The sequence below is a fragment of the Necator americanus genome, chromosome V, assembly GCF_031761385.1.
Source record: "Necator americanus strain Aroian chromosome V, whole genome shotgun sequence".
NCBI lineage: Eukaryota > Metazoa > Nematoda > Chromadorea > Rhabditida > Ancylostomatidae > Necator > Necator americanus.
The window spans coordinates 28,404,245-28,416,296 of NC_087375.1; the positions used below are offsets into that span (position 1 = coordinate 28,404,245).

A 12,052-nucleotide genomic window follows, 5' to 3' on the forward strand; every position below is an offset into this window, starting at 1 on the left:
TATTTAACTCGCTCTGCTATGTATATTATACATGAATGTAATGTTGTACAACCTATTTGGAAAATTCCTCAACATTTTTCGAAACATTCCCATTCTTCGTACCTTCCTAGAGCAACCCAGACTTTGTTTATTTATTTTCCGCATTCTATGCGTACCCATATCAGATCTTCTTTGAAAAATAGTTTATAACAGAACGCTAACAGCTCGCTCGCACTTAAACAGTCTGACCCTTAATAAATCCTTCAAATCAGATCCTTAATGCTACTGCTACGATGCTAAGGAGATAATGATTTAGTCTGAGAATAAAGGATACAGTTTCTGGCGTTAATCAATCCGCTTGGGATGCGCCACTTCAATTCAGAATCGTTTGAGGTTTACGAACGTGTAATTGGCCTATACAATGACTTGTGGTGGCTAGCCGATGGGTCAAGTCAGTGTTTTTATCCTCACAGACAAGTCAGGTACCAATTTATCGGCCCCGGAAGGATGAAAGGCTTGGTGAGCCCTAGGGCGGATTCGAACCTCCGATCGATCGTGCAGGAAGCGGAACCTCTAACCGCTACACTACACCCACCCCTTCTGAGAATATTACTGGAATATTAAAGAACGGTACAAGATTGATTTTCGAAGAAACTCCAAAAGTGGATTTTCTTACCAGTTCAGTGTGAGACCTTTTTTTGGCCGTACTCTCACCAGGTCACCTTTAGAATAGGATTAAACAGCGCCCACTTATTGAGAAGTGTCTCAAAGAATTTCTATCGGCGTGAGTTTGTCAGCACTCCACTTTTGAATTGAGGGGGAATGAGGTAATACAGGTCGTAATGAAGCACTTCGGTATGTGTAAGATTAAAGAATAACTAAAATGGGAACTGTATCAGTTGTTTTTGAAAGCCTACTTGTGCTTTTGGAAGCCTATTTGAACAAGGAATAGTACGAAGATGCAGGGCTGCACATTAAATGATTTAAGACAGTTCTTGATTATTATTCAGGATATATTAGAAGAATAAAAGTTTGGCGTGTCAATTATTCCGAGAATTTCAAATTCATGGAATGCGCCAACGCGATTAGGAACAGTTGAGGTTTCTATGAACGCGTGCTGCGTTAGACAATAACTTGTGAAGGTCAGCCGATGTAGCCGAAATCACCTGATCCAGAGATGCGACCATAACCATGCCAAAAGTTATTTTTAGTGTATATGCAAAAAAAAAAGCTCTGGTAGTGAGAACTACATACCTTAGTCAATATAGGATCCCTTTAAAGGTAAAGTTAGCTGTAGCAGCAGACCGAGCGGAAAAGCAAAAGAAAATCAGACCAGTACACTTCCCACTAGTCAACCCCTAGAAAGACACCTGCGGACACATTGAATTCTACATAATTTGGAAATCCATAACACTACGAGTTTCAGAGAACAAGCAATTTCTTTTTGAATCTCGCAGCAAAATCCTTCAGAAAGTCCTTGTATCTTTATTTCTCTAATTGTATTTTCTAATTGGTTCAAATTATTCACTGTTTCTCTATGTACCTTCAAACCTCCATGTTTTCTTGTGGTCCTATTTTATAGCTGCCGAGAAACTTCTAATTGTACCTCACGACATAGAAGTACAAATGATTGTAAACGTGGTGGTTAGAGGCACCGTATCACTAGTAGGAGTCTCTATGGGAGAACTTAGAGATCGGGATGTAGGTTACGAATACGAGCCTCCCCATTCAATTCTCCTAATTGTCCTGAAAAACAACGTGGGAAACGGAAACGAGGTTCGTTCTTACAAGATACGTGAGAATGCGTTCGCTTGTACCGGCTCCGGTCACCTCAGCTCCCTATTAATTGGCCATACTTGAATAAGTTGCTGAGGAGACCTTATTGATCTCCGACCGTTAGTTCGTGGACGCGGCACCTACACAGAGATGGAGCGTTTTAACCTACGTCGTAGGAGAAAACGCCATTTTCCACGCCTTTTTACGGGACGATTAGGGGGAATCGAGCAGGACCACGCTCAATCTACACCCTATACTCTATTTTTTCCCAGAAGTTTCCCAATTACGCCAGTTTCGTAATACGCTGCCTTTGAATCTGAGTGCGTGTGAAGACGGTTCTTCTGTTGTACGAAATTGCGTGCCACGGGCCCACACTTGTATTGAACTAAGCAACTGCGACACGAGTTCGAGAAGTCACACCTTTCTTCAAGCAAGAAGGAAAGGCGAGGGGAGACCGAGTTCCAGTGAATGCGCCAAGATTACTCGACACAACATTTGCGGCGGTGCCTGTTTGCAACCTGGTGCTTTTTCTATTACTTCTTCTCCCAAATTTATGCAGTCTAAAAGAAGACGTCCAATTTCGCTTCCCGACTGGTTTGCTCTTCAAGGGCAGCATTTTCACTTTTTTGGAATTACCAGATAGTTTACACTGATTGATATTATTGCGTTTTGCATCCTCAAAGCACTGCTCTCACGTCTAAACGAACTAACTCCAACTTACTGTAGGACTCAATCAAAGTCATTTCAGATGTTGCCCTGTTTCCTACTGCTAGCAGTGCTGTACCTACCGGCTGCGGTGACAAAAGACGACGACTTAATGGTGCCAGCCGTTCGGGTGGTTCGGTTCCAGGTCGACTATCCTAATGCTACCGTTCAAGATGTTCAGAAAATTCACAAGTATGCACTTTTTTCTTTTCCAGTAATTTTATCAATAATTTTCAATGCTAATCGGGGTTTACGACAAAGGATTCTCTCTTAGATGTATCGTTCATGATTGATGCTGGGACCAACAATAGATGAAGTCCAAAGTGCAAAAGCGTCAAAAATAGTGCGAACGTCTAAGGATTACCAAGTGCTGAGAAGTACTAGTAATAATGAAAGATAGCAATTAGTAGTAACACTGCTCAGCAGCGAATCAATATATGTAGTAGGTCAAAAAGACATGAGGTTCGGTGCAGTTACGTAAGCGGGTGCGCATGAAGCAACGCGGTGAAGAAATCAGTGAGAATCAAGGTGGACCACTGCGAAATGTTGCGAAGAATGGTGTTAGCAAAGGTCTGCGCTCCCTCCTAACCGCTACGCTCAACCGCACCGCCTCGAGCGCACCCGTTTACGCAACTGTACCGGGCTTCATGGCTTCATGTCATTTTGACTCTGCTATAGTTCACGGCAACTTTGTTTCCTCGTACGACCGCAACGCAGCTGCACCAACTCATTCGTTTTACTCCTTCTATCCTGCTCCATTCGAATGCGTGCTGCGGCCGTTCGTGTGCACATAAATGCTTTCATTTACCTAGAGTTGCTTGATCAAACGGAAGTCTTCCTACATCTCAGAACTCCGATCGATTTCTATTGTTCAGGTGGAACTCCATCATGCGAAATAGTGTTATCGCTTCTCTACGCTTCATCAACAAACATTGGTTAATTTGTGGAAGTGGGCCGAATGGTGAAAGGTAAATAACTTTGTTTTGAGTCGGAATATTCGTAGATGATCAATCAACTTAGACCAGCCAATGACTGTGGAAAAGCACAAGTAACTGGTGAAATATTAGGCGACAAGCACTATAGGATTAATGCAACGTTCATTTCAGAAAGGTACTGTTTTTCCTTACACCTACATTATTTAATCTGTTGTTCATCATATTGAGTCAATTTCCAGAGATCCCATAAAGAACGTGAAGGTTGATGCAACCTCAACTGTTGTTGCTGTGGCGCAAATAGGTTTGAAAGGAGGAATATTCCAGTATACAAATGCTCTCAAGGTACGAGTTTGTACTGTAAGGATAACAATAACGTAGATAAAGTGCTTCGCGTCAATCATTCCCTTTTCTTCGGCGGTTTCCGTGAAGAAGCGTAGCAAAATCTTCCTCCTGCGCACCGCCTGTCCTTCACTTTGGCGTTAAAAAATGAAGGGCAGAGAAAAGAGAAATACTACCTATTTGTACTACTCTTGGATTACCCTATACCCAAGGTTTTATGACTTGTAAAACGAAGTTTAGTGGAATTGGAAGGTTGCGATCGAGCTGGGACCCTCATTAGTTTCGCTCATTTTTGCAGTCTGAGTAGGGCGAGCAATGGTCGCATCTCCATCGTAACCTCTGGCTCGACCGCGCCTCTTCAAGGGCACCGCGATTCTACCAGGGTTCGCGTCGTTGTGATCTGGCTATGCCCATCTTTACATACCCTATTGCCTTTTACGCTAACATTTGGTTACAAATAAGTAAGGGTACTCGTTGTCTCCAGTTCTGTATTACCTCACAAAAAGGATAAATTCTCGCACCTATTTAGCAGACGTCCTTAAGAGACGAAGAACCTGTCCTATTTATTCTCTAACTACCTTTCTAAACGCTTCTAGGGGTTCAAATGCGTCAAAGAGATGTGATAGTTGTACATTTCCGATGAAGGAGAAGAAGTAATTGTTTCATTTTCGCTGCCAGATCTTTCTCGCGTAGATTTACACTTACTGAGAACGAATGATGAGACCTGGAGCCCTGTCTGGATCTCCATTATCCTTTACACACCAACATTCTGAATGCTTTTACACATTAAGATCTCGCTACCATATCAAAGTATGCTTTTACATCCCAGATATACATATTAGTGTGTCTCCAGGGTCTTACGGTCTACCGGTTTTGATACAATAATCGCACAGTGCGCGCGCACGAGATAGTGTGCTATTGTAAGGGGTTGTATTTAAAGGCATCATCCCACGAATCTGAGGTGGTACGGATTTCAGGTAGAGTATTCGTATACGGGATAGTAGATTATGGAGAGGGGTGTGATTCCGTCCATCTCTTCCTAATTCCCGTATAAAACGACCCGGAAGATGCGGCGCGCGCACACGGCTGGCGCGCTCCAATCGAACTCATTGTAGAAAATAGTACGCCGGAACGCTCGAAGCCGTATCTTCTGGGCCGTTTTCTACGGCACTTAGGAAGAAATGAACGGAATCATCCTTCTCTCAATAATTTACGATCCCGTATACGAATACTCCACCGGAAATCCGTACCACCTCAGATTCGTGGGATGATGCCTTTAAAGATAGCGTAGCATCAAGGTATCTGATTTCACTAACATATCGCACTACTATTCTTTTCCTATTCAGATTTACGGGAAGGCAACCCTTTTCAAAATAATGCGGATATCACAATCCTTTTGCTTTGAAGCTTGTCCGTTCTCCTATTGTATCAGTTAACGAATTTCGTCTTGAGAATAATGTAGAAATAAAAAACGTTTCGTTATTGTTTACTCAAATACTTTTGAAAATTGTGTACTTCCCGAAAAAGAAGTTGACTTCTTCCACTAAGTTTTTCGTACGACCCACATTTGAGCATCATGTGACATGGAACGGTTAACAAAAGTTATGGATCCAATTCCAGAAATCTCTATAGTTAACAGGCCATCCTTAAAGGGTTGTATCCCACCTTTAATGAAAGAAATAAACATTCCCTGCTGCTTGTTGATTCTTGAGTTGACAATTAACTTCAATTCCTTGAACATAATGTCAATATTACAATGAGATCTTTTTTCAGTGAATTTCAATCTAGTTTTCTTCGTAAACGTTTTCTTAGAACTGAACTAATTTCTAGGCGCTCGGCAAACCATCAAGCGAACTGACATTCGACGAAGCATACTTCTGCTACAAGGGTGCTGTACTAGTGGATGGCGATAAATGTCGTAAGGAATTCAAACTACGTGATGATCCGATTCGAGAGCGTGAACCAATCGAAATCGATCGATTAATCGCACTTTAGTCGAGATGCTCACATCACTATTATATCACAAATGCATCATAGGCGGATTTATCAATCGATAATCGTTGTATGCGCAACGTAGCCGTCCGTAATATAGTTGTCTAATAATGCACATGATACTTGTCTCGTCGTATGCTCGGTTCAAATGGATGTAACCAGTTGCACTTTGTTCTATTGTTGTTTTGTGCCGCTCACATCTTAATCATAAAAACTTCAGTATTGTCACATCTAATGGAGTTTTTTCTTGCAACTGATGGCGTAGATACCCGAAAGTCCACTCCTCTTCACCACACATCACAGTCTAATCAGCATTTTACCATTCAATAGCTAACCACTTTCCAAATCACCAAAAGAGATTGCGGAATTCTGGAGCCTCTTACGGAGAAGAGAAAACGACACACAGAATAAGTACTGTAAAGAATCACGCCGCAAATTTATCCACGAGAAGATTTCGATTGGAATTTATAAGACCAGTTTGCCGTAACTATCACATTTGTTAACACTGCAAGTAACAGAATGACTGGGGGAGCGAAATCCCAAAACCGATTGGGAAAGCTGGTCATGAGCCTATCAATACTAGCTCTCATCCCTAAATTTACTAGTCAGGTGGATCTTTAGATAGATAAGGCTTTCTCCTGTTACCTATCCTTACATGCGAGCTTATCCGTTTCATTTAACACCATGCACGATCTCAAAGTCTGTACAAAGAAAATTGAGACTTAAAGGTAGCACATTACGAGATTGACGATGCGGTGATCTCTATGGGAAAATAATGTTTGGGTTGTAGATTACGAGTTCGAGCTTAGCCACGCTCAATCCCCAAGACGTCCTGGAAAAAACGGCGTGAGAAGCGACTTACTTCCTTTAAGGTACGTTAGAACGCGGTACCCTTGTACACGTTCCCTCAGCCATCTGAATCAGGAGTTTTACCTTAGGAGAATAGGCTGCTGAAGAGACCTTATTGATTTTCGATCGCTCGCACGTGGACGCGACGTTTGCACAAAGGTGGCGCGTTGCGACTGACTGAGTAGGAAAGAATGGCGTCTTGAACCCCGTTTTTTTGCGATGATTAGAGGAAATCACCCTAATCGTCAGATGAGTCAGATTACCCTTAATTGTAATTTAGGATCCAAACTCCATATCGTCCCATATATGCTATACGGAGGATAAAATATCGTCAATTTCGTGATATGCTACCCTTAAGCGTTCAACACAATGGATGAAACATCAGAAATTTGGAACACATGAACTCAGTAATAGACATTTTTTCTAATGAGCGGATTTTACCGACATGCTATGGTAACCATAATTCTAGAACTTTCATGATTCCTTATGCGTAATTCAACAGTGTTAAATTACGCATAAGTGAAAAATGGTGTGTGACTGTAGCCAGGAGCGGGGGTGATTTTAAAACATATTTTCTTCTAGTATACTACAGTATCGGGAGTATCAGTTTCCCAGATTGATCCCTAGAATAAATTGCTATTATAAGGTGACACATTTTGCTCTGAAAGAAAAGCATCTAATTGTCAAAAGTCAGCACCACCTCAACCGAATGTGAAGAAGCTCATCGATATAAAATAAACGCGAAAGACATCCTACAAATCCAGGAATCATAAGTTTCAAGAACAACAGAGATATTAGTTTACTTAATGATTAGCCTCTTTACAAGCACGGGAATGGTGAAATAAAACTGCGCAAAGTGGATATCCTCACTCGTACAAATACAAGGATTGCTTCCACGGGTAATTTCGCCATTAACCCTTGAAAAACGCGATAAAACCAACCAGTGTTGCATGCGAGAAGTATCCTTAGACAACAACGCATGCTGCACAAATGTCGAATTTTACGAGATGGACAGTAATGGAAACGAGTTTTAATCTTTTTCTTTTTTCGAGTCTTTTTGAAACATGGTTTTGAAAACCACAATGATAAGAGCAATGAGAATTGAAATTGTGAAAGACAGAGAAAGAAAACTCCTAAAAAAACCTCCTAGAATTCCTAGAATCTTTGCTACATGTGAACACCATTTTCATCTAAAGTGGACAGCTTTTAAATCAGGACAAGCACTTTTTAATTTGATTTAGAACAAACGATATCTTTGAAGTAACACAAATTTCTGCAAAAATGTGAATATATAACGAACGACGTGAACGACATGAAGCATTCTGTAGCTGTGTAAGCGGATTGGCGATTGGAATCGACGTGGGAAGAGCTTGCGAGCTGCAGCGATGGATGGCGCTAGGGTCCTCCCACGATCCTAACCGTTACGCTCCACAGCGTCGCTTCGAGCGCACCCACTTACCCAACTACCCCGTACGTCATGTCGTTTTGATATTACCACACTTAGTTGATGAAAGACCTTCGTGGTGTTCACATCATGTAAGGCAAGTGACTGAATTTCGACAGTCTTGAATTGCAGTAATCAGTGTCTAATCGGAATCTGAATTACTTAGTAGGGAGTTTGCCGACATTTCCAGCTTCGAAAATACGTTTCAAGCTGGATTTAGCATGTACGAAAAGGTGACGAGAACTATCTAACCTAATGTAGCGGGTATACGAGTGTAAGCTTCTATTGCTAGAAGAACATTCTAGAATAATGTCAAAACGGGATCACATGCAAGTCAGTTGCAGGGTGGCACCCAATTACTATTAGGGGAATTGTTTCAATGTCAGTGCGCTTGCATCACGACCACAAAACTATTAAGGTTGTAAACGGTGTTGTAATTCCCTGATACGGTTCCTGCTATACTGTCTCGCTGAATGGTTATTTGTGTTGTGACAAGGTGTTTGAGAGAATACATTGCATATGTCTTTGATTTTTCGGGCTTTCAAGGAGACCACGTCAAAATATTACCCTAAATTAAGTACCATTCCTAGTCGTGGTGCTGCGCTGTTCCGCTTAATGCACAAGGAAATGTCAAAACAAGCATTAAAAAACTACTAGAATCGCTTCTGTTTGACTTGAAAAAAGTTAATCTTGCTTCGAGAAGTGTTCGGATTGATTTAAAGACAGCGTATCACCAAAATGACGTGTAACTCTAGGGAAAACTCAGAGTTCGGGGTTGCAGATTACGGAGACCGGCCTAGTTCCGCTCATAATTCCCTAATCGTAGTGAAAAAAACGCCGTAAAAGATGCGGTTCTTTCCCACGAAGTCAGTGAGTGGTGCGTCTGCAGCGCGCCATCCTTGTGCACGCGCCGCGTCCGCGAGCGAGCAGTCGAAGATGAATTAGGTCTACCCACCAACCTATTCCAGTAAAACCAATAAACAGCGGGGTGAAAAAACCGGAGCGTGCACAAAAGTGCGAATTCTAATTCACCTCATAGGAAAAAGTGATTTATGCAGAGTTTTTCGTCACGATTAGAGAAGGATGAGGGCAACAGCGCCTTCTCTGTCACCTACACCCGGAACTCCAGGCTTTCGCTGTGGTTTCCGCATCGCGTCAAAATCGTTAGACGCTACCTTTAAAAACTCTCGAGTATAATGCTAAAAATGGAAATTACAAAAACACTTCGAAAAGGCACCGTTAGGGAAACACGCTAATTACAACACAGAAGTCCCGGTATGAACACTAATTTTCCACTTATTTTGTAGTTTCACTGGTTCTCCTCCATTTCCTGGTCCACCCGATCCCCGACGCATTATAATTGCTAACATTCCAAAAGACGTTCTACATTTTTAATTGCACAGGGGCTGTACTGAAGAATTATGTATCAGAGTGTCAGAATCGCTGAGCTTCTTTTTGAAGCTTTCTAGAGTTATCGACTTTCTAACAAGTAGATCTCAAACTTTTTCAAACAGTTAACATAGCACGAGAATAAGTAGCACCACCCCAAGCTGGTAAAAGCAGAGATTTTTCCACTCTGATCTCTTCATACTACCCTGCCCATTATATAATACTGCATGCATACTGACAGCTAGTATTGTACTAGGCTAGTAAATAAGTTTTTCCTAAGGTTCATTCCTTACAATGACTCCCACGCACCTTACAGTTTAGAATTGTGTGCATCCGGACTTTTTTTCAATACAAGAATAGAAGAATGCGAGCCATGCTCACAAGGCTACTACCAACCTGAGCCTGGTCGTAACACTTGCCTTAGGTGTCCAAACGAATGGACAACTCCTACGACAGGGGCAATTGATGAAAATGCTTGCATCCGTGAGTTCAGCTCTATTTAGAGATTTATTGGATCGGAAATATTGAGACAACAGTGCCATCACAGTGAGGTCATTCCAAATTCTTCCTTTCAGCTGTGTGTCCAGCTGGATTCTTCTTTGATAGCGCTTCAAAAATTTGTGAACTGTGTGGCCTAAGAGGTTACCAGCCTGCCAGTGGATCTGATAAGTAATTTTTTATTGTTCACTTTTGTTCCAAATACATTCGTGACATGGAGAAGGGAAATATCGTCGTGACTTCTCGTCTACTATCGCTGTCTACAAATGTTTCAAATTTAGATGTATACCCTGCCCACCTACAACTGTACCATTGTACTTGAATTCGACTAAAGTTGAACATTGTTTAGGTAAGAATTACTCGGTGGTCGAGCTTCAATGTAAGAAAATCGATATGAATAAAACGAAAAAGAATGAACAGAATAACAAAACAACGAAGAATTTTCAAGAGAAGTGTTCACCTGGATTGCAACGGTCACCGGATGGAAGCCGTTGCCAACAATGTCCGCTGGGATCGTTCAAATCATCTGACGACGCCGTATGTATGCTTTGTCCCACTGGATGGACAACACTGAACAAAGGAGCGAAGCATTTAAAGGAGTGCAATATGAGTTGGTCACGCACATTTTCTTTCCTTCGTTGTTCCTTTGCAACAAAGCCTTCAAAAAAGTTGAGAGTTCACGAATCTACTGTTAAATGTTAAAACAACATGGAACACAGAAACCTGCTATCCGGGAACATTCCTCAATTCTTCAAATGGTAATTGTGCGCCGTGCGACTATGGATTGTACATGGATGAATACGATGGGCGAATCTGCAAACTGTGTCCCGTTAACACAACAACTTATCAAACAGGTACTGGAGTCTTCAACAATGCCACGTTAATGAAAAATGCAGATTAATAATAAATAGAAAGAAATATATAACAGTTTACACTGTATTATTACCTAATGACACATGCAGTAACCAACAGCTGTTTCTCTACTAGACAAATTATGTGCTGTATCCTACTACGATATTCGGCTTCGATCAGGGATATGCCGACGTGACGCATCACGTCCTCGGTGGACGCAAACCCGGTCCGGTCCTGGCGATAGAATTATCTTCTGAACATTTTCGGAACATTCACGCATATTTTCGAAATCAAAGCTTTGGTCAGTCTTGACATGATCTAAAATCTTGACAATCGTACAAAAATGAGGCATGACTCTGATCCCAGCTTCTGAAGAGCGCGGTAAGGGAGAAGTACTCAGCGAACAATATTATAAGTTTTTTTAAAGAGCATTCACTGTTGATTCATGATTACAGCAAGGGTCGATGCAGTCATAAAAAAAAATGACTTCTCATCATACTTATAAAAGAGGTTTTTCGCATTCCTAAGACAAAACAACCCAGAAAGCGACTCCGGGAATCCTGATGAGTGAAAAAAGAATGATCCTTTTCCAGCCTTCCAGAACTGAAGGAGTACAAGTAGAAAGAGTGCAAACTCAGATGTTTCTCTTGAAACTGTAACAAGCAGAAGATAACGCCCAATTATTCCAATTCAATCGTTCACACCGAGAAATGTTTGACTGAAAGCAGTTGGATCCGAAATCCTCAGTTCCTTTGTTTTGCTGCAAAAGAAACAAGAAAATATCGCAACTAACAGTCTTTTGGAAATCATTCCAGGATCAAATTCAATCACACAATGCCAGTCCACAAATCAGTGTAAGTCGGGCGCTCACACATGTCACTGGTTGGCTGCCTGCATGGATCTGCCGGATAGTGACCACAAACCAAGGTGAAGTGACCTATTTTTGTCTTTGTTTTTGTTTATGTAATAGCTTTTCTTTAGATACTCATGTAAATGCAAGCCGGGTTACGTCGGTAACGGTCATCAATGTACAGGTTCGAAGGATTTTTGTTATAGAAAAATAAACTCAGTATTCTATTGATTCGTGTCCTTTGTCAGTAACGCAGAAGAATCGAAGTATTGGACAGGAGCTTAAGTTACATATGGAATCAGTAATCATAATCAGAAACACCTTTCAGACGCATGTGAAGGACTCTGTCATAATGATGCGACATGCCTGAAAACAGGACGAGGAGAGCTGAAATGCATTTGTGGCCCTGGATACAACGGTCGACGGTGTGAAAACAGAGTATGA

General features: G+C 41.5%; 3 protein-coding genes across 4 annotated transcripts; 2 read left to right on the plus strand and 1 right to left on the minus strand.

Annotated features, from left to right (window-relative positions):
• Positions 1-2,503: 2,503 nt before the first annotated feature.
• Positions 2,504-5,729, plus strand: RB195_015480 (uncharacterized protein; the record flags this gene model as incomplete). Its single annotated transcript, XM_013453739.2, has 5 exons — positions 2,504-2,652; positions 3,336-3,428; positions 3,481-3,570; positions 3,635-3,737; positions 5,565-5,729. 5 exons carry the CDS (start codon positions 2,504-2,506, stop codon positions 5,727-5,729), a joined length of 600 nt encoding a protein of 199 aa, XP_013309193.2.
• Positions 5,730-10,349: 4,620 nt separating this feature from the next.
• On the minus strand, positions 10,350-10,959 carry RB195_015481 (uncharacterized protein; the record flags this gene model as incomplete). Its single annotated transcript, XM_064206217.1, has 4 exons — positions 10,350-10,476; positions 10,530-10,564; positions 10,697-10,719; positions 10,917-10,959. The coding sequence occupies 4 exons, from the start codon at positions 10,957-10,959 to the stop codon at positions 10,350-10,352; spliced, it is 228 nt and encodes a 75-aa protein (XP_064062098.1).
• Positions 10,960-11,108: 149 nt separating this feature from the next.
• On the plus strand, positions 11,109-12,052 carry RB195_015482 (uncharacterized protein; the record flags this gene model as incomplete). 2 transcript variants are annotated; one of them, XM_064206218.1, is made up of 4 exons in its annotated part: positions 11,109-11,139; positions 11,574-11,685; positions 11,740-11,792; positions 11,937-12,052. In XM_064206218.1, the coding sequence occupies 4 exons, from the start codon at positions 11,109-11,111 to the stop codon at positions 12,050-12,052; spliced, it is 312 nt and encodes a 103-aa protein (XP_064062099.1). The 2 variants fall into 2 exon arrangements, with proteins under 2 accessions (XP_064062099.1, XP_064062100.1); XM_064206219.1 differs by lacking the exon at positions 11,109-11,139 and having other exon boundaries at positions 11,654-11,685.